General features: G+C 37.9%; 1 protein-coding gene across 1 annotated transcript in view; it reads left to right on the forward strand.

Moving 5' to 3' along the window:
• Nucleotides 1-19,100, forward strand: part of LOC150088047 (glutamate receptor 1-like) — a 240,850-nt gene extending 221,750 nt beyond the window's left edge. Inside the window, exons 13-16 of the mRNA XM_090370548.1 lie at nt 7,451-7,559; nt 7,967-8,104; nt 9,050-9,124; nt 18,895-19,100. Of these exons, the coding sequence (XP_090226674.1) occupies nt 7,451-7,559; nt 7,967-8,104; nt 9,050-9,124; nt 18,895-18,975 (403 nt within the window). The 3' untranslated portion in view covers nt 18,976-19,100. The remainder of the gene's footprint in view (nt 1-7,450; nt 7,560-7,966; nt 8,105-9,049; nt 9,125-18,894) is intronic.
• Nucleotides 19,101-22,940: the final 3,840 nt, after the last annotated feature.

The following is a 22,940-nucleotide window of genomic DNA, read 5'->3' on the forward strand; positions in this document are numbered from 1 at the left end:
ATATTCTAGAATTACTAATTTAACTAATGATTGGAATATCTCAATAACCTTTTTGAGAACAAAGTTTTTCGAAACGTTGTTCTCCTGAACAGCAACCTTCTATGCCCTGTTATCGATTTCTATATAATACCAATGACTGTTTTGATAGATTACTTCTCACTACTGATGATGTCCAGGCAGCCATTTCTCTGCATGAAGATTTCACTTCTCCTAATCCTGATACCCTCCGTGCTCTTTTCTTCAAGAAAAGTAGTTCGTCTCTAGCTGCAGTCCTTACCAATCTCTTCAGTTATTGCCTTCTTCATGGCCGTTACTCTTCAGCGTTCAAATTGGTCCATATCATCCAGATATATTTAAAAAAAAAAAGGGTGAGAAAGCTATGCCTAATAACTACCGATCTATTACTATACCGAATACAACTGCTAAAATTTCTGAATCCTACTTTATAAATATCTTAGTTCCTACCTTCACCATTTTATCAATAATCATCAGTGTTCCCAGGAAATCAACTGTTTCAAACCTGGCCTTGTTCTTTCATTTCCTACAAACTATTCTGAACGAAGAAAACCAAATGATTCGGTTTTCCTTGATATTTCACATGCATTTGACTCTGACCACATCGATTTTCTGCTTTTCAAGATTTCACCTTATGGTCTACGATGCCCTTTACTATATTTGCTTGATTCGCTGCTTAGAAATTGTAAACTACCCGTAATAATTGATGGTACTTCATGAACTCCGTTTACTGTTTCGGAAGGTGTTCCTCAACGCTCACTCTTGGGTCCGCTCACTCTTTATTGTTTACATTAATGATCTGTGAACTTTATTTCAACTCGTTAATGTTAAGTTTTTTTTTTTTTTTTATGAAACCCCCAAACACGAAAGGTATCAAAACCTATAGTACTTAGTACCGTGCATGGGTTGAAGGAGAAGTATGGGGGGAGGGGGATGTAGGAAACTTTGCTCTAGAGACTAAACATGGGTTTCACCACTTCAAACCTCCAATAAGCAAAGTGGTGGTATTTCACCGGTTGATGAAAGTCATCTACCACCTAGTGGCAACTATATGCAGAAGTTATTAAACTTGACAAAGTTATTTATTGTTGAACTGGCAGCGATGAACTCCAGTCCTGTCTTAATTCATCTCACTATGGCTCAATAAAAACAACTTGTTTCTAAACTCATTAAAATGTAAATTATGTCGCTTTCGCTCGAATCGTGCAGTTAGACCCTTGGTTTTTTACTGATTCTTATATTGGAAAAGGTCTAATTGCAAGCACTGATACATTTAAGTACTTGAGTGTACTGTTTCGATCTAACCGCCATTCCTCTTCCCATGTTGATCACGTAATATCTCAGACTTCCTTATTGAATTAATTAAGTGTTCTTCAACGATTTTCAAAAGGGACAAAGTTATAATTCTTCACTACAAGCAGCTTATCCTTCTCATTTTTGATAATTGTGATATTATTTGATCCCCATAAATTTATCTGCGAAAAGATCTAAACCTCCTAAACACTTTCTACTTCATTTCACAAATATACATGGTCTCAGTTCTAATCTCAATGATGTCCATTTCCACTTGCCGTCAGCCAAACCCCATGTACTTTTTCTCGCAGAATCTCAGTTATCGATTGATTCATTATAAGCCAGAATGTCTTAAAATCTCTACCTCATTCTATCAAATTTATCTGTTGTCTCTACCGTTTTCCAAGTCCACTAATCACTTGGAAGTCTTTGACTTCCGCTCTTTGCAAATTGACATTTTCCAGTCCATGTTTCCTAACAGTGAGGTAATTTTCCTTGGTGATTGTAATGTTCACAACTTCAGATGGCTTCCGTTTTCTAGTCACACAGAGTATATCTGTGTGACTAGAAAACGTTTGTGTGAAAGTCACACAAAAGCCGCAGTATCACTGGTCGTGATACTGAGGCTTTTGCAATTACTAATGACCTTGCATAGATTGTTCATTTACCTACCAGAATACCGAACAATCCTAACCATACAGCAAACACCATTGATCTTTTTCTCACAAACAACCCTTCTAAGTACACGGTCGAAATTAGTGGTCATTTAGGCACCTCATATCATAACTTAGTGATTGTCTCTTCTCCAATGGAGCTATTTCCAACCTCGTATTGTTTGGCATTAAAAGAATGCAGAATGGGATGACCTGCGAGAGTTCTTTTCTTTTTTCCCTTGGTGTGAAACTAAATGTGCTAAGGCTGTTCAAGAAAAGTATGTTGGATATCGTAATTCGCTTGTTTCCATTTCTTCAGTTTCATTTTCTGCCTACACCAGAACTGGCAACAATTGTAAAGCAGTTATTAATCAGTCCAAACTAGATTTTGAACAGGCTAAGAGTAGAAAACTTGCTTCTTGCTCTAATGGTAGCCGAGCATTCTGGTCTCTTGCCAAAGCTATTGGCCGCAGTTTTTGCCCATCTGTGCTCGCACCTCCATCAAAACCGGATGGTTCTATTGTCACTTCAGCCAAGAATAAAGGACCTGTTAGTGTCCCATTTTTAATCCAACTCATGTATTAAGGATCTTGGTAAAACAATTCCTATCATACCCAGCACTCTCCATTCAATGCCTCCTGTGGTCTTCTGTCAAAAGGATTTTGACCATTCTTGATGCTAAGAAAGCGCCATGTCCTGATGGTATTTCTCCATTTGTTCTCAATACCTGTGCCCCTGAACTTACTCCCATTCGTTGCCGGATTTTTTTCACTTTCTTATTCCAAAGGTTTTTTCCTTCTGCTTGGAAATTTACTCATATCCAACCGGTTCCAAAAAAGGTTGACAAATCCCTCCCATCCAATTATCATCCCATTGCAATTACTTCTACTCTTTCTAAAGTAATGGAGAAATCAATTAACCGCCAACTATTTAGAAACCTTCCATCTGATCAACGATCGCCAGTATGGATTCCGTCAGTGGCGATCCACTGGTGATATTCTGGCTTTTGTTACCCATTTATGGCTAAATTCAATGGAAAAGTTAGGTGAAGCACAAGCAGTTGCCCTTGACATCTCAAAAGCTTTCGATCGTGTCTGACATAAAGGTCCTCTAAACAAGTTTCCATCTTATTATTTGCCAACTGTTTTTTGTAATTGGTTATCCAGTTTTCTCTCTGATCGCTCACTGAGGGTGATGGTAGATGGCTCTGTCTTCTAACTTCTCCACTAATGCCAGTGTCCCCCCAAGGTGCAGTTCTTTCCCCCACTCTTTTCCTCTTGTATATTAATGACCTTCTTCCATTGACTGGAAATCCTATCCATAGTTTTGCCGATGATAGCACATTGCATTCCACTTTCCATTTTGAGAAACCCTGCACTGCTCAATCAGATTCAACTTCTCGAAAATCTACTACCAATTCCTTAAATGCCGATCTTCAGGTAATTCTCCAGTGGACAAAGACAACTTAGTTGATTTCAACCCTTCTAAAACTCAGTCTTGTCATATATCTCGCAAAAAGAATTCTTTTGCTCCTATGCTTATCATTGGTGACACTCCGATTTCTAGGCAAAATGATATATCTCTTTTGGGGATTACCCTGACTTCTAATCTCTCTTGGCACAAGCACATTACAAATATTGCTTCCTCTGCATCTAAAAAACTTGGTTTTCTCTTTCGCTCTCGGCGTTACCTTTCTTCCAAACAGCTGTTCACTCTGTACAAATTGCAAATCCGCCCTACCATGGAACATTGTTCCCACATCTGGGGCGGTACCCCCAAAACCTCTCTCAGGCTTCTAGAATCCATTCAGAAGAGGGTAGTTAGGTTAATTAATGACTCCTCTCTAACAGAGTCTCTCTTCTCGCTGTCTCATATGCGTACTGTTTCTGCTGCATGCCTCTTCTACAGATACTTCCATGGGCACTGTTCTTCCGAATTGGCTTCTATAATTCGCCCTCTCTCTTTCAAAACAGTCCAAACACTTGCAGCCAACATCCATTTACTATCCATCTTCAAACTCACAGAACCAACTTTTCATCTTCCTCGTTTATTCATTCAACTGCCGTTTTCTGGAACAACCTTCCTTCATACGTATTTCCTGAAGATTACACTCTACAGAAGTTCAAGTGTAATGTCAACAAATATCTTCTTTCGCTTTCTAAACCTCCAACCCATGCACGCTACTAAGTACCATAGATTCTAATACCTCAACTGTTTGAGGTTTTCATAATAAAAAAAAGTAACCTTTCTCACAGACTTCAGAGAATTCAAATTAAATTAATTAAATTCTTATGCTTGCGATATCGCCCGCTTACCACACCTTGAATTCTCGTTATAAAACTAAATTTCTGACTGCCTATCCTTCGTACTCAACACTTACTTGGAATTCTTGTTACATTTCCTTCAGGTATACAGGGTGTCTCAAAAATACACAGCACAACTTCAGGAATGAGTTCCTCATATGTAGACAATAAAAATATTTTATATCAACATTGTTCCGGAAATGCTTGGTTCCCGAGTTATTAACCGGAATGTCTTATCTCCCGCACGTGATTTCCTTTATCATAAGGTACTGACAGAATCTGATGTTTTCCATTCCGACTATGTACTTAAATCAGGAGCAAGCGGATATGCACTTTATGTACGGTTCGGCGGACGGCAATGCTCTGAAGGTTCATCGTTTGTACCACGAAAGGTTCTCAGATCGAAGATGTCTAGACAGCAAAACATTTAAAGGTATCCATCGCCGCCTTTGTGAACATGAGACCTTTACACCTCGTGCTGCCGACAGAGGACGACTAAGATCTACGACTCCTGAAGTAGAGGAGGAGATTTTGGATGTTGTGCATGCCACTCCTGGAATCAGCACACGCAGAATAGCAATGCAACTGGCTGTTCAACGTTCGACTATTTGGAGAGTGTTGCGAGAGCACCAACTGTATCCTTTCCATCTGCAAGGGGTACAGGCCTTGTCACCAGCAGATTAGGCTGCGCGAGTAATGTTCTGTTAGTGGTTCTTGCAGCAGTGTGGTACAACTCCTCACTTTCCTGCCTTAGTGATATTCACAGATGAAGCACAGTTCACATGAGACGGAATCCAAAACTTTCACAATCAGCATGTATGGGCTGAGGAAAACCCACATGCAATTCTTCCGTCACATCACCAACAGCGGTTCAGCCTCAACATCTGGCCAAGTGTTTTTGGTAATAAGTTATTTGGGCCCCTATGTACTTCCAAACAAACTCACAGGGCAGGCGTACAGAAACTTGCTGGAAAACAACATGCCTGATTTCTTGGACGACATGCCACTGATAGGCGCCTCCGTAGCCAGGTGGGAAGGAGCAGCAGTGCGTAGCACACGCTTCTTGATTAGACCGGGGTTCGAGCCCGTCACCACCAAATACAGAGGATGCGGAAAGGTCAGGAATGACCACCGCATATCCCGGAGCAATATGGCCCTAGTTGCTAATGCTCCTAAAAAAAAAAAAAAAAAAAAAAAAAAAAAAAAAAATGCCACTGATCATTCGTCAACAAGCACATTTCATGCACGATGGCGCTCCCGCACATTTCAGCCACCTAGCCCGCAATTACCTGAACAAACAAATGGTCGGTGGAAAGGTTTCCTGGTCGGTGGATAGGTAGACGTGGACCAAGTGTCTGGCCTCCACGCTTAACTGATTTAAACCCACTAGATTTCTTCTTGTGGGGCCATTTAAAGCCAATGGTGTATTCGATTCCGGTAGCTGATGTGGAAACTCTCCAGAATCGAATTGTGGCAGGTTGTGAGACAATACAAAACATGCCAGGAATTTGGCATCGTCTTCGCGAGTCGATGCCTGCATTCAGGCAGAAGGTGGACATCTTGAACAATTACTATAAGGTGATGTGAACAGTTAAGTGTCATAGACAGACCTTCCAAACTCGGAAACCAAGCATTTCCGGAACTATGTTGATATAAAATATTTTTATTGTCTACATATGAGGAACTCATTCCTGAAGTAATGCCGTGTATTTTTGAGACACCCTGTATATTTAATAATCACAATATTGATTTTACACTTAAACCGTGTTCGTATAAGAAATTGCTCTTTACTCTGTTTTGCTAATCCAAATTTTGTATATATTTCAATATTAGTTTTGTATTGATTCTCTGTAATTGTCACCATTATCTTGGATCTGTGTGCACTGTGGGTGAGAATTTTGTAAATAAATAAATAAACAAACATTTTTCGTTTCCCACCTGAGTTTTTTTTTTTTTCTTGGTATCCTTCCATGTTCATGTTTTTTTTTTTTCATTTTGCACGCATCATATTTTATTTTCATATATATTATACTACTCCATATTTTATTCTTATCTATAAATACTTAACGCATTTTTATCATATAAGCTAGAATTTTTTCTTTCCACTTTCCATTCTTCATTAATCTCCTTCTCTCTCCACAGGTTTCGTTTTTTTCTCCTTATTTTTCACTTTAAAATGTTGCTATTTTCTTAACTGTGTTTGGAATTATTCATTCCATTATTATCTTTCATCCATTTGCTCTCGTTTTGCTTTACTCACACCTACCTCCTAAGAGTGCGCCACTAATTTCTTCCATATTTAACCCGCATAATCTCTTTTCTTCTGGGCGATTTTCTTTCATCTCTTCCACCTCCGAATTCTCCTTGTCCTGTTTCACCTTCTCATGCCTTCTTCTTATTTTGTTAATCTTATTAGACGTAATGCATGTAGGAATTTGTTGGTAATAACGCCGCCACCTCCACATGCTACTTTGCAATTCTGAACACTCCTTTTTCTGTTCTTAACAGGGTGAAACTACTTGTCTCAGTATTTCCGCTGGCACTGCAACAAAATATTCAGCACGTGTTTTATGCATTTTGTTTGTGACACGTTCCTTGATGATATGTAGTTGTTGGTGTTACGGCACATTAGCTATACTGCGCCGGGATATTACGTATGTGTGCCAGTGTGTGTATGCGTGGGTCCATTAATATTCCTTGACCTTTGAATTGCCCCTCTTGAAACTAATTTTAGTTTGAAAAGAACCACTGAAATCCCTCCTTATAATTGTGTCGCATGTTTCTTATTTCTCATAATTCGTTGAATATATTTTCAGAATTTGCTACCTTCGCCACTAAAAACCTGTTTGAGGTGAATAGGCTGGACAAAAAATTCCCCAATCTGATAATATCACCAAATACATGAACTGAGCAGATTCATATTAATAACTAGCCATTTTTTTTTGCTTTTCTAAATACTGCAAACTTCGTTCATTTTTTAAAAAAATCTTTATGGACCACCTGTGCTATCCCAACACTGAATTTAATGCATTTTTTTAATGTTTTTTATAAAGAAACATATTTATATTTGTTTACTGTTTAAACATAATCCATTTTAAAACAAGTTATAAAAGCAACTGTAGGGAAAAAACGAATTTCATTAAGTAAGTCCATTAGTTAATTTATAATGTATTATCTTTTTATAAGGGATCGCTTAAATTTGGCAGTCTTGACTATGAAGGAAAATGGAGACTTGGCTCGATTAGAAAATAAATGGTGGTACGACCGGAGCGAATGCAGAAACGGAGCGATGCAGGTAATTCTGATATTTAAGTTTGATAAAAGTTATGAACACCAGTTTTATTTTTACGAATCACATATGCTTGGCAAATAATGAAAACATGGTATTCACTTTGGTATTCCTATTCTATTGTTTTACAGAATTGTTTATACGAATAAAATACTAAACGAAAAATTAGGCTTATGATTTAGCCAATTTTTGTTCAATTGTGATTTCAGTACTGAAGTGCTGTGTTAGTCTTAACCTTAATTCGACTTCAATTATTAATTTGTGTAATATTAAAAAGTTAAAAAAAAATCATACATTTTGTATTGTTTATATCTATGTGTAGCATTATCATAAACATTATAAATTAAATTGATAATATAAACAACGATATTTATGTTATACCATTCGTATACTACAATATATTTTCCCTATAGGAATCGTCCCAGAACGAGTTGACTCTAAATAATGTAGCTGGTTGTTTCTACATCTTGGTAGGAGGCTGTGTTTTAGCATTAGTAGTGGCTGTAATAGAATTCTGTTACAAATCAAAAATGGAAGCAGCACGATCAAAGGTGCGAGAATATTACAAAATTACAAAGAAAATATTCTTATAATTTGAATTTTCATAATCGTTGAATACAAATTGCGAGCCTTTGTTATGTACACTGAAGTTCAAACGCTAAGGAAAAGACAGAAACGTGAATAAATTTGAAATACAAATAAAAATAGACCTAAATATTCGTCATTATTAGAACTAAATAGTCTCTGTGTGACCCTATAAAACCGAGTCAGGAATACCTCTCACGGCTGATGAGATCCTTCATCGAATATTCGCCCTTTTGAAGTAGAGGCTAGTCCAGACGTTTTTTAATGGACGCTAATGCATACCAACACAAAGTTCTATCGTGAGATTCCATGCTTTAATCCAACTGAGCATGCCTCGGATGCTCTAGGCACCATTCCATAAACGTCACTGAGCTTGCGTAAATCCTTAAGCACTAATGGAAATTCATTCCACCAGCACGAGTTAACGTTTTCTTTCCACTACTGTATTGATACTCAGGGAGATCTCACGCCTTCTGAGGTTTTCACGCTTCTATTGCTAATTTATGTGCCACTTCGGGCCGTGGTTAACTCATTTGTATAACTCTTAATTTAGATCGAACTTTGTCCAGTCTTTGCACATTAATGAGCATTAAATCCAATATTTCACAAACCTTCTCTCATAATCCAGTACGAAGTTTGTGATTTGTTTTTGTTCCTTAGCATTTTAGCATCAGTTTATATTGTAATTCAGGAATTCCAGATCCTGTATGTATGCGAGGGTTTTTACATTAAATGAAATAAAATTTTAAAGTAAAATTGCAAAAACATAAATATATTTTTTAAAATTATGTTTCATCATTGTTGTATATCAAAAATAGGGTTGTACTGGTTAATGTTCTATTAATGACTTGTTATTAATAAAATAATTGGATATTCGAAGCTCAAAAAATGCTATTTAATTTTTTTTTCAGATGAGTTTATGCGAAGCAATGATAGCAAAGCTTCGGATATCCATCACTGGAGACCAGAACAGGGAACATGGAAGGGTACGGACAGGCTCTGTTTAATTGGTACAAAACTTTAGCTATTGTTCTGCTTTATTTTCCCAAAAGCTGATTCCATTTAGTTAAGAGCATTTTCCGGATATTCTTTTACATTTAAGCAGTTTAATTTATTAGGACGCAAATTTAATCCATAATCAGAGTATCTCATTATGGGCTGGTAGAAATGGTACAGATGTTCCCACAGTGTGAAATGGAACAGTGGATACTGGAGAGAAGTATACAATAACTGCATATTGGCATAAGAATCCTATAAACCCTAATTAAATAATTGTTTTTAACTATTATATTTAAATTTATATATTCAAGAAGCTCGTATACAGAGGAGTTGTCGTTGTATTTCAGGCGCATCAGTGACTTTGACCATATCCGGTATTGTGCATACAAGTGAGTGTTCACGAAGGGCAGAGCTATGTCTTACCCATGTTCCCGATTTGCTTGTTGTGAGGATGAAAAATCCATAATAACTCCCTCAGCCTCAGATTGCTTAACTACAAATGCAATTGAGGAGGCCTTTAGAAATTCCTCCAGTAATCGACGTCTTACCTAGACCTCTCCAAACGAGAGTCTAGTGGTTTCTCACCACTTGCCAGACTCTAGTGTTTGAGTTGTCACAGAGAGAAGAGATGCAGTTAACGAAAATGAAAAAGGAGACTTTATTACACTCCTTAAGGAACTTAAAAACGTATCGTCTAAAACGTTGACCTTTAACAACAGCAAATTGAAGCAGGTTGATGAGATATCATAAGAATCGCTGACTTAGCCAGGTGAACTGTGAGTGCAAAACATAACTCCTTGGTAAATTAAGATAAATGCTTTAGGAGAAAAGCATAAATAATATTCGCTTGAAGGAAGTTGTCCAAATTATAATTTTTGTTTTAGATTTTCTTTTTTTCAAATCGTGCTGTTAACTATTATACCGATGAGCCAAAACATTATCACCAGCGAGTCGTAATTCAAATCGAAGCAACTGCAGGTGAACTACAGCGCGTGCGTGGGTCGGGACAGTATAAAAAACACCTGATACTGAGCTCCGTTAATCAGTGTTACTCTTGTTCTTCAGATGGGAAAGTTTGTCAAACTTGCTTTGTCAAATTTGCAAAGGCCAAATTGTAATGGCCAGGCGACTGAGCCAGAGCATATCCGAAACAGCACGGCTGGTGGAATGCTCACGGTCAGCCGTGGTTAGTACTTACCGGAATTGGTCCGAGGAGGGGAAAAGCCACGAACCGCTGGCGAGGTGTTGGATGACCACGGCTCATCGATGCGCGAGGTGAGCGAAGACTCTACCGGATGGTACGTGGAAACAGAAGGGCGACTGTGGCGCAACTCGCCGGTAATTAGAATGCTGGTGACGGGGGTAATATGTCAGAACACATAGTACATCGAACCCTGCTGAAAATGGAGCTGCGTAGCCGCAGGCCGCTCCGAGTGGCCATCCTAACCACGGTTCACCGGCGATAGCACCTACAATGGGCACGCCAGCATCGAAACTGGACCTTGAGTGGTTGGAAGAAGGTAGTCTGGTCCGATGAATCACGTTTCCTGTTGCATCATGTGGACGTCGTTTACCTGGGGAAGTGATGGCGCCTGGATGCACCGTGGGAACGAACAGAAGCCGGTGCCGACGGTGTTATGCTTTGGGCGATGTTCTGCTGGGAAAACCTGGGTCCAGTTTGCACATTAATCGCCCGGATTGTTCGAGACTGGTTCGGGGAACATGAGGAAGACTTCTAAGTATTGCCCTGGCCTCTTAAATTCCCCAGACATCAATCCTATCGAGCATCTGTGGTGTGTGTTGGAACAGCAACTCCGATCTGCGACGTCTCAACCACATACCTTACAGGAGTTAAAGGATCTGCTGGTTAAATGTTGGTACCAGATAATACAAGATACATTTAGAAATCTTGTAGCGTCCATGCCTCGCCGGGTACGAGCTGTTTTGGTTGCACGTGGAGGACCAACATCACATTAGGTAGGTGGTCATAATGTTTTGGCTCATCGGTGTATATATAGAATATCTGATTCATTAATAAGGTCGTCCACTTAATAAGTTTCTAATATTTGCAATTTTGCTATAATCATTTTTTAAATATATATTTCTGTATAATTTTAATGTCCAATTGGCGTAATTCACTAGCAGACCACACCAGATAGGCAGGAGACCACAAGAGGATCATGGATTGCTTACCATTCACCCGGTGACAGCGGCTCTGAACAAAATATTGGTACAGTGAATGCAGAGTTTGGATTGAGAGGAAGATAAAATATTTTAGAAAACTAATCATCCAATGCGTTCTTGTAAGGGTTAAAACAGCGATGTAGAAAACTCTTATATACTCGTATATAAGAGAGGCTCAAACGTCTTCCTTATATCCAATTGCGGGTAATTTATATATCTGGGAAGGTCCAGTAGCCTACGAAAACAAGGGGTTGGAGGACAATGTACCTGTAGAGGCTGTTCGTTTCGCATTCTAGTGATGAAGAAGGGGAATCAGTTTTAGTAGGATTAGGGAGCCGATGAATGATGCTAGACGTCACATATGAGAGTGAACTGATTAGGAATATATGTTTGCACTACAAGGTTAGAAATGTATTACTAACGTATTAATGTATTAGAAATGTATTTCTAAGTTCAGCAGTCCAAGTGACATTCCTGAAAAATATGCAAATCCTATTCCATTCAGCAGATTTCAGGAGAAACGTTTTGAATGGAGATGGGAAGGGCCATAGGACATTTTAGCATCATTCAACGTGAGCTAAGTGCAAAGCTAGTTACGTATAACTTCTTATTTGGGAAGTTGGTAAATATACATTTCCATAGACTGTCCCTTCTGCTACAGCCTGTGGAAACACATTTATTCAAATCTCTAACCAATATGAAGTCATAAGAGTTCAAAGTCGTGAGTGAAAAATTAATTTAGTCTAGGAAGCAATACCTATTTGGGATTATATTGTGTTTCTAGTGAATAATTAAATCTCTCAAGATCACTACTCTTCTTCTTCGTCTTTGCCTTCTTCCCACGTTTATATGGGGTCGGCATTTCCGTCCTTAATTCTTTTCCTCCATTCCTCCCTATCTTGGGCTTCCTCTCTCCTCCGTCTTTTAAATCCTCTGCCACTTTGTCCTCCATCTCAGCTTAGGTCTCCCCCTCTTCCTCATCACCTCCAACTTTTCACACCTCTTCCCAACATACTCCTTACTTCTTCGTTCCACATGTATCAGCCACCTCAACCTAAATTACTGCATTTTTTTTTATTCAGGGGTCCCACCTTAACCGTACCTCTGATGTAGTTATTTCTTATCCTGTCTTTTCTCGTCACACCACACATCCATCTTAGCATCCTCATCTCCGCCACTTCCATCTTATTCTCCTGGGCCCTTGTAATCGCCCATGTTTCAGCACCGTACATCAGTGCGGGTCTAACCACAGTTTTATACACTCTTCCCTTCATCCTACAATTTACTTTCTTATCAGACAGCACCCCACTCATCTTTCTCCAGTTTAACCATCGACATTGCACTCCATGCTGTATTTCTGCACTCAATCCTCCATCCCTCTCAACGTTCGATCCCAGATACTTAGATTTCGAAACTGATGGTAGCTTTTCCTCCTGCAGTTTTATAGAACTCTCATCTTCTCCATTCAATACCATATATTCTGTCTTTATTCTACTTATCCTCATGCCTTTCCCTTCCAACGCTTTCCTCCATTCCTCCAATTTCTTTTCTACCTTTCCTTGGGATGGTTCGCACAGTACGATTTCATTCGCGAACAGCATACTCCATGGTGCTCTACTCTTCACTTCTCTCACCAACACATCCATTACCAGATCAAACGGATATAAGAGGTATCTCCATACCTCTTGTCTGGGCACTCTATCATATGCTTTTTCCAGGTCTATGAACACCATGTGCAACTCTACTTGCATCTCCCTGTATCTTTCCATCACCTGCCTTAAAGCAAAGACCGCATCTGTTGTTCCTCTTCCCGGCATGAAACCACACTGTTTCTCTCCTATTTCCGTCTGCTGCCTTATCCTTCCTTCCACAATTCTTTCCCAGATCTTCATGGAATGAGACATTAACTTTATTCCCCTGTAGTTCCCACATTCCTGCACATCAGTACTCTGTGGACGAAATGAAACAAATGAGAGCGAATTGCTTTTTGTGTTTTGTACTTCGGAAAAGTACAAAACAGAAGATCACAAAAAATATTAAATTAATTATTTGGAGAGACTTTAATGAGGTTTGACATGTTGTATATTACGTATAATATATTTAAATATACTCTTTAAATGTATTACTATATATGAAATTTATAATTACCGATTTTTTTTTTCTAATTTATTACACTTGAACATATATACCGGGTGGTTATAAAATAAGTTTCCCTATTCAGGAGACCCAAGTGTCAAAACGGTTACAGTTAGCGCTATGAAAATCGTTGGGTATGTCATTTAGGGTATGATGAAGCGATTGTAGAAGAAAAAGAATAGTTCAAATTTCCACCACCAGGGTAAAAACGACGGTGCACATAAAGTTGCCATTTACTTCAAGACATGCTGCTCACGCAAATGACATCGTATTTGATAAAATCAGAAAGGCCAACGCCACCGTCAATAACCATTATGGTTCTTTCAAAAAAAGGAACGCGCTCTTTCAGTAAAACTGTTCGCCCAGAATAATAGTAACGCTAATGCAGCACTACGTGAATATCGGAGGCTTAAAGGTTTGAGTGAAGGTCCTTTGACATTGTCAGTGGGGCTTCGAAAACTAATAAAGAAATTTGAAGCGAGCGACCGGAGAGTTAGGTGTAATTCCAGGCAGGGGACCAGACGACCACGTATCGGAAAGTAGGTAATGGATGAAATGGCGGTTGCGATGGTCAGAATGGGAAACACTACCAGTCAGCAGTGCCTGCCAGAGGTGGTTCAAGAGAGTTGAACCTTCCTTGGTCTATTTTACTTAAAGTATTTCGCTTGTTCCCGTACCAGGTTCACGTAGTGCAAGAAATAGTCTTGTGATCACCAAGAACGAATAGACTTTACTCTACGATTTCTGGCTCGTATGGAACTTGATGATACATGGACTTGAATGATTTTGTGGTCCGATGAGGCACATTTCACTCTTCATGGGGCTGTAAATTCACAAAACTGCCGAATATTCTCGTCCATCTGCTGTGCATGAAAGACCACTACAAAGTCCATACCAGTATTGTGTGGATTCACAGCAGAGTTTATAATCGGACCATTTTTCTTTGAAGAGCCTACACTTCATGCTTCCCGTAAGGTGTACGGTAACCAGTGCACGGTACTGCGCTCTTCTAAGAGATTCTCGCTCTGAAGAAAGGCAATGCTTGGAGACTAGTGTTCATGCAAGGTGGTGCCCATCCCCACGTTGGTCGACAAGTGAAAGAACTGCTCCGTTCAATATTCGGAAATGATTACATCATTTCTAGAGACTTTCTGGCCAGCCCGTTCAGCAGATCTCAGTCCCTGTGATCTCTGGCTATGGGGATACCTGAAAGAGAGTTTAACGTGGCGGCATACAGACGCTTGTCGATTTGAAAGCAAGCATTAAACACATGTAGCCAACATTCGCAATGAAATGCTACGCGAAACTGTGTAGCACGCAATCCTCCGTTTTCAGAATGTCATCTCAAGTGAAGGAAAACACATAAAACAATATCTGTAGATTTCTAAGTTCCGATATTAAAATCTAATCCTAAGTTAAGTATTCCATCTCATGTTTACAGTGCGAATTTCTTCCCCGGTGGTGAAATTTGAACTATTATTTTTTCCTTCTACAATTCGCTTCCTCATACCCTAAGTGACACCCACCGAGTTGCACAGAGAGATCTCTAACCGTTTTGACACTAAGGTCTCCTGAATAGGGAAACTTATTTTATAACCACCCGGTATACACTGTAAAGGTACGATTGTGATCATGATTATGAATTATCACCGTTATTTAAAATACTCCGCAGGATGTATTTTCGACATTCTTAAACATATATCTCCACTTTCCAAGGTTTACTTTATTTTATTCTTATTTTCTTTTTAATGCATAAAAATATAAACATCAAATTATCTTATAAACGTATCATTTTAGCAAAAAAAAAATGCAGTAATCTAGCCATCTGCACATATCATTTATTCGACAAAGTAAAGCAGTTTATTGATAAAAAGGAACGGATGTCTGTTTGTACTCTCATAAAACAGTAATTTTCTTCAACCTTTCAAGCATCTCTTGAGGTACTAATGTTGTTATTGTTGTTGTTGTAGGTTTCTAGTGAATCAGCAACTTCGGCCATATTACGCCTTATATAATATGTCTGTAAATTGCGTGTGTTCTGTAGTCAATTGCTGTTTGCTGGACGAAATACCCGAGTTTCCAGGAGTAAAAACCATGCTACTCTCTCCTGAGATCGACAAACTCAGCCAAGTTGTGTAAAAGAGCCATAAGTTTCTCGCGTCATTGAGGGGTACGAGCCCAGGTCTTTTTCACCCGGTGTGGGGATAGTGATTATACCAACTGCGCTATTCACGAAGGCCCCTTGAGGTATTAGAGGACTCACCAGGGTTTGTTGTTTTCTGTAATTATCAATAATGCTGATGAAGGCATATCAGATTTAACGTCCAAGTTTGCAGTTGATACAAAGGTTGGCAGGTTGGTTAATGAGAGTAATGACAGTATGCTACTTCAACAGGATCTAGAAAAGTTAGGCAGATGGGCTGAGAAATGGCAATTGAATTTTGACATTGATAAATGCATAGTAGTTTATATGGGTAGTACGCGGGTATGCAAAACTTAAGGGCCAACACTATTTCTAAAGGTTACAACCACAAAATCTTTACTTAAAGTACTCTTTACTGATGAGAGTAAATTCGGTGTCAGCAGTGATTCTGGACGTCAGCTAATCTGGCGAGAGTTTGGCACACGGTATCACCCCGAAAACATCACCGAAAGAAATCGATATGGCGGTTGGGGCGTTCTCGTGTGGGGAAGCGTTATCTTGGATGGACGTACACAACTCCAGATACTAGAAGGCGGTACTGTAACCGGTGCACGCTACTGTACTGAGGTAATCCTTCTCCATGTGCATCTGTTCCGAGGTGCCGTTGGTGCGGAGTTCGTGTTTATGGATGATAACGCCACATACCATCGCACTGCAGCTGTTGATATGCCTTTGGAAAGTGAGAACATTGTTCGTATTGATTGACCTGCCCATTCCATCGATCTAAATCGCATCGAACACATCTCGGGTGCTCTGGGGAGACGCCTAGTGGCACATCCACACCCACCAGAAAATTATCACCAGCTGAAGATGGCGCTGACAGAGGAATGGACGATGTTACGGCAAGAACTTATCAAGAGCATTGTTCTAAGTATGGACAGGCGGTGCAAAGCCTGCATCGACATTAGGGGTGGCTATATCTCCTACTGAGGACCACCTCTTCCCTTTGTTCCATCTTTGGCAGTGATGCATCTGATTCATCTGAAATGTTTCCTTCATCATTTCTGTACCTCACGAGGTTCCTTTGGTATGCTTTTCCCATAACCAGGCCACTCCTATGAGAAGCTACAGGTGAAAACCTAACTGATCCTTAAATTTTGCACACCAGTGTAATAACGCCAGTTTAATGTAACAATTTTATGGTAATACGTTCAGAGAAGTGGAAATGAAAGAGACCTGTGAGTAATTGTGCATTCAGATATGAAGTTCTCTGAGCAATGGGGACAGGCTGCCAAGACAGCTCATGGGGTTTTGTCAATGATATACAGGAAGAATTTTTATAACGGGGATAAAGCCACACCTTGAGTACTGCACACAGGTCTGGAGGCCTAATTATAGAAAGGATGCAGAGCTGCTGGAAGGAGTACAGAGAAGGGCAATGAGATTGGTGAGGGATACGGAGGGATGCTCTTACCAAGAAAGGCTTCAGTTCTGCAAATTGCAGAGTCTGGAGACTCGGGACCTGCGAATTGATCTGAATGAGGTGTTTAAGGCTTCGAATGGAATGAGCAATCTCAGTGCTGATGGAATTCTTCCTTTGGCTCAGACCACACATCCAAATTGAGCAAGTACGGTTGCAGAATACACATGCGGAATTTGCCTTTAGCCAGCGGGTGGTTGATTGAGGAAACAAACTTCAAACTGTTGTTATGGAAGTTGACAGATTAAGTAAATTTTCATTTGTAAAAAAATTTCCATCATGAAGTGTCTAGCACTCTGCGACTTTCAAAGTAACCGATTGGATTTTAGTTTTATGGTTCCGCAACAACTGTGACCCAATGCGCCAAGTCTACGGTTGGAAACAATAAAACGTATAATACAGTATTTAAAAGCATAAAAATAAATAACAAAAGGTAATGGAGTACACTTACAAGCTCTCTAAGGTAAAAAAACTACAAATATAAGTTATAAAAATACAGGCAACCTGTATAGAGTATAATAAGTGTAAGTCAAAAAAAAAAAAAAAAAAAAAGGTAAACTGCAGCCATTATCAACCCACTGCAGGATAGAACCCTCCTCAACAATTCATGCTGAGAGAAATGGACCATAATCTGCCACGCTGGTCCAGTGGGGGTTGGCAGATCAACCATATTTAGCAGTCAGGGGCTTGAACCCCCTGTCTACTCAAGGAGCGTGTGCTACTGCACTCCCGCTCCTTGACTACGGTGTAAGTATATGATATATAAGCCAGCATAATTGATACACTTTATGATTACACGTTATATGCTGTGGTAGAAGTCTGTTAATTGCTAAAAGATGAAAATATCCGATACCTCTGTCTGACTGTAGAGAGAGAAAAGGCACTTGGTTACAAGTAGTATAAGCTGTACGGCTCTCGTTAAACAATTGAGGGCAGATAATTAAAACCTGTCCGAAATTCCATAATTTCTCGAATGCGAACCAGGAATAGACGATCAAGCTTTACTTGCAAAAGCACGTAAAACATTGAAATAATTAATGTATAGGAAGCATCTGTGGTACTGCTTTCCATGTATGTGTTTAAAAGCAAGGACCTGGAGCTCTTCAGTATACATGCTACATTTAAGAGGGTTTTTCAGAGATGGTACAATCCGAAAAGACTGCAGCTAAGCTCGTAATTACCTCGGCTTTTGAACTATTGATATAAACTTACAAAAATACAGAATATAAAAACCAACGTGCAGAAAAAAAGATGCTAATAAACAGGTGTTGCCATGCTCCAGTTCCAGAAGGAGGAATTACAAGACGGAAATTGATTCCAGGATGGGAGTGGTTGCCAAGATGATGGCGTGACAGACTATTGACAGATGTAAATTAGTGAGAAGATCAGGAGGCACCCGGATGTCAAAGGGTCGTGGTAGTTATCACGATAGCAATCGTATTGTTTCTGTGTGCCTTCTAGTTAAAATATCTCTTCATTCTGCAAAAAGTGCCAATAATATCTTCATCAGATTTCTAGCGTAAGATATGTTAAAATACATAAAGCAGAATTTAATCAATATCCTCAGCAGAATAGTCAGAGAAAGAAGCATCGTACTTTAAAGTTTAAAACTGCTTACGATAAACAGCTTGCATTTTTTGCTAAAAGTAAAGAACAATTCAAAGTTTTTGTACGACTTAGCGGTCATTAATAATATTATTATTTCGCCTATCGTTCTCTGATAATCTAAATTTTACATATAGATGCTGGTAATTTAATTTTTCAGGTTAGTGATGAAAATATATCTTATTGATACAAATCTATCTTTATTTCAGTTCTACACGCCTGCAGCCCATTTGATAACGGTAGACGGAATCTCCGATCAGATCAATCCCAACACTCACACTCAAGTTTAAAGGAGCTGAAAAGAAAAATCAAGACCGACTTCTGCAGCACCTAAACTTTGTGTAAATAAGATGTCAGCTTATGCGAGAAAAACCTGTGATCCACGCATTTAATTCAATATTGTTTTCTTGTTAAATTCACAATATTCTTTGGGTTCTATTCCACATTTTCCTACAGAACTTCAACTCACTTTGTTAAACACAAATATTCCTCTTCACTTCAAAAAAGTGAAATTTCATTTGAAGTGAAATTGTGCACTTCAAATTCACCGACATGCATGGTTAGCTAACGTCTGTGATAAATATTCTTTATGCACACCATAAGAGAGTATTTTAGATAAATTTGAATAGGCGATTATTCTGATTTATCAAAAAAATATCAATGAAGGAAATATTAAGGAAAATTGGAATGATTTTCGATAATAAGTTTAAAATATTTCAACTTACCAAAATATCAGAGATGACAGATAAGAGAGAATTCAATAATTGGCTGTATAGCACAATCCTAATGTCCAAATACAATTTGAATTATTCAAATAATAATAATAATAATAATTAGGTGTTTTTTTTTTTAACATTCAAAAATAACCTACATGAACGCACCGTGGAATTGGAAAATGCGGGAGAAAGATCACTGGAGAGGCAACCATCTAGAGCTGACAAATAAAGAGAATCGAAGTAATTGCCTGTTCAAGTTAATCTGTACCTCCTGTATATATATATAAAGTGACATAGTATATAAAAGTAATTGGAAGTTGATAAAGAATAATCAGTACATTTTGTAATATTAATGTGCAGAGTTAAATATAAGACTGTTTCTGTAAAATAGGCCGAATAAACCATTCCGACAATTACATAATAAACCATCAACAGCTTTAAATTAGTAAAGAGAACGTTGAGAGGTTGAATTTTACAGCAATTGTTACACTTTAGATTTCATTAAAAATTTTAAATCCGCATTAAAATCCACTAAAATAAGCAAATATTTTGTGATAATATGATGAAATCAGACAGCTTTCTGCAACAGTTATCTGACTTGTTTTAAATGTGTCCATATTCTAAGATACAGCACATCTTTCCAAATGAGAATATTTAATGAAACAAAGTTATATCACTGCAATTCGATGAATATATGAGATTAAGTTTATCATCTGACAAACCATAGAGAGCTTCTTTAAACAGAACTACTTTATACAGTGGCATACCATTAATGTATAGAGAAAGCCCTCAGTCTTTCAGGGTGTTTGTATACTCCATCTTAGTAATACTTCAACTAAACATTTCGCCATGGAATGATATTTAAAAATTTAAATCGATTTCTTTTAAAACTTCCTTGTTTTTTTTGGACTGAACCTATTAATTATTTGTGTATCCATTATTTAGTATTATGATGTAGAAAAATAGTAAATGCTATTATGTGCGCACCTTCATCTTATCATAAGCTTAGATTCACTATATTATCGTGATAACAGCTTTTCGCATGTTCATGTTTTAATAATCGCACAAACGGCCCACTCTTTTTGATAACGAGGATAAAGTTGTAGTTATTACTGGTATATGTTGTTATTTTTTCTATATTTTTGCCTTCAATAAAATAAATTGATTACTTAAAATATGCAGACTATACAGAAACAGAAAACTAAAGAATATTAATCATATTTTAGTTATAAAATCACCTAACTTTATAAACAGCTTTCTCTTTAATATATAGAAAGATCTTATATTCTTGAAGCATAATGCTGATGTATATAACCGATAAAAGAATCTGGAGATTAATTTAGCTGTTTGAGGAATTGCTTCAGAAGTTGTTGATTGTATTTCAGTTCGTTAATATAGAAGCTTCAGTTTAGCAATTTTAATAATAATTACGGCTCAAACCCATCTTAGTTAAACCGACATGCTACGTACATAGGATCAGAGGAGTTTACAATCTGGATAAAAAGAATAGTACACTATTTCATGAATTAGAACATGGACTTAGGTAATTCTGTACTTTTGGTCAGACCACCTGGAAGACCATCTTAGAAGTGTAATGCTTTCAATCGAAAAGATTCTTTTTTTTTGTACGAATATGTACGTATAATTGTACGAATATCTTGGTTTGTGAGGCTGATGCAATGAGTCGAGTTTGTGTTACAGTATAATGTGTGGATTCGATCTGGTATCAGGACCACGCTAATAAACATGGTATTAACCATCGAAATGGCAGTGTGGGTGATGCTACTCATTATAATATAATGTAGAAGGCCGATTATCAGAACCAAAGAACTGTGGATAGCGTCGCCCATGTATGAACTGCATACATCAGTTTACTTTGCATCCGTTAAAATATAAGAATAAAGCGTATTTAACTTGCAGCTAATTGAAAGGCCCTTTTTTTTCTCTTTTAACGATATTTGTTTGCAAAAACAGTTCATATTTAATGCCAGTAGCGTGACAACTTTTAACGTTACTCATTAAATCTTGGGTACAATTTCTGCTACTTTAGCACCCATGAAAAGTTTTTGTTGATGCTCACTATATTATAAGCACGAATAATGCCTTGATTTATTTATTATACAGCATATAAACGGACTATGCCCGATAACAGTGTGCAAGAGTTTGTATAAATTTCAACCAAAATGTATTATAAAACGTTAAAAGTTTAGACGCTAAGCAGATACTGAAAACCAACAATTTTAAATAAGTAGAAGAAATCACTTGTAATTATCGGAAATTGGATATATTTTTTAAGTTATTTGTTGAAATTGGTCCGATCGATAAGAAGGGTCTAGTTTGTATTGATCGTTTAAGTGTGCGAGATAATTAATTGGACTATATCTGCTAAAATTTGTTCTGAAGCATAACAAAAATAAACTGAAATTTTTGGTGCTTCGTGTAGATACAGTAGTGATATTTCAGATAACTAACTACTGTTGCAACCTATATCACTCATATTTATTAAAATATGAAATGAATTCCTTATATCTTTCTACGTTTTTTTTTTTTTTTTTTTTCAAAACGTAGAACGATATAAGGAATTCGTTTTATATTTTAATAAATATGAGTGATATAGGTTGCAAGGGTAGTTAGATATTTCAAAGTTTTAAAAGATATTTGAATCACTATTTTCTCTATTTTATGAATTTCGAAGTGTGAATCAGTCGTTCATACATGGAATTATCGTAAATTGCTAATTTAAAATCATAAGCGAGAGCATGAACTGAAGTAGGTAATCGGGAACGCCTTGATTAAAATAAATAAATAAATAAATAAATAAGTTTAGGCAGAAATACCCAAAAATGTAAGTTGGCTGTATACGTTTCTTTTATTAACAATATAATTTAACACTTCATATTATTATCTTATCGCTGATTTGCATACGCAAATACTTCTCTACCAAAGTACTTGGATAACATCACGTTTGGAAAATACGATTTTTAATGAACAAATTAATGAACTGTGTATTCACCTTTGGCCTCAGTGACGGCATCTATCCATCGTGGAATACGTTCTACGAATCCCGTGGGCCAGGAATGTGTGTCCATTCCTTTATCAGTGTAGTTGCCAATTCAGTAAAAGAGGAGCTTATTGGCCGCATTTCGAATTGGTGATTCTGTTCATCCCAAAGGTTTGAACGGAATAAGACCTAGGTCTGCTAGAGGAGTTGTTTGACTGCATTTTCCCCAAACCAGGATTTTACTCTGCTCGCTGTATAGAATGGAGCATAATCAAGACCTGAAGGACCAATTTCGCAAAACTGCCAGGATATGGAACTGTCCAACATATTAGTGGAAACTGGGTTTAATCGTTGGTTAATAGAGTTGAGGTTTGTCTTCACCAGCGAAGGAAGTGTATATTTTCGAGCGCAGGGTTTAAACTGAATAAATAAATAAGTCATGATTAGGAGCCTGAATATTCTGATTATTGAGAGGAGTAGTTAATAACACTAAGGGACTGGCAGAAGTTTCAGAATATGATGTTGTTATAAAAGATAA

Source organism: Mastigoproctus giganteus, chromosome 3 (genome assembly GCF_048544385.1).
Source record: "Mastigoproctus giganteus isolate SK-2022 chromosome 3, ASM4854438v1, whole genome shotgun sequence".
Classification (NCBI taxonomy): Eukaryota; Metazoa; Arthropoda; class Arachnida; order Uropygi; family Thelyphonidae; genus Mastigoproctus; species Mastigoproctus giganteus.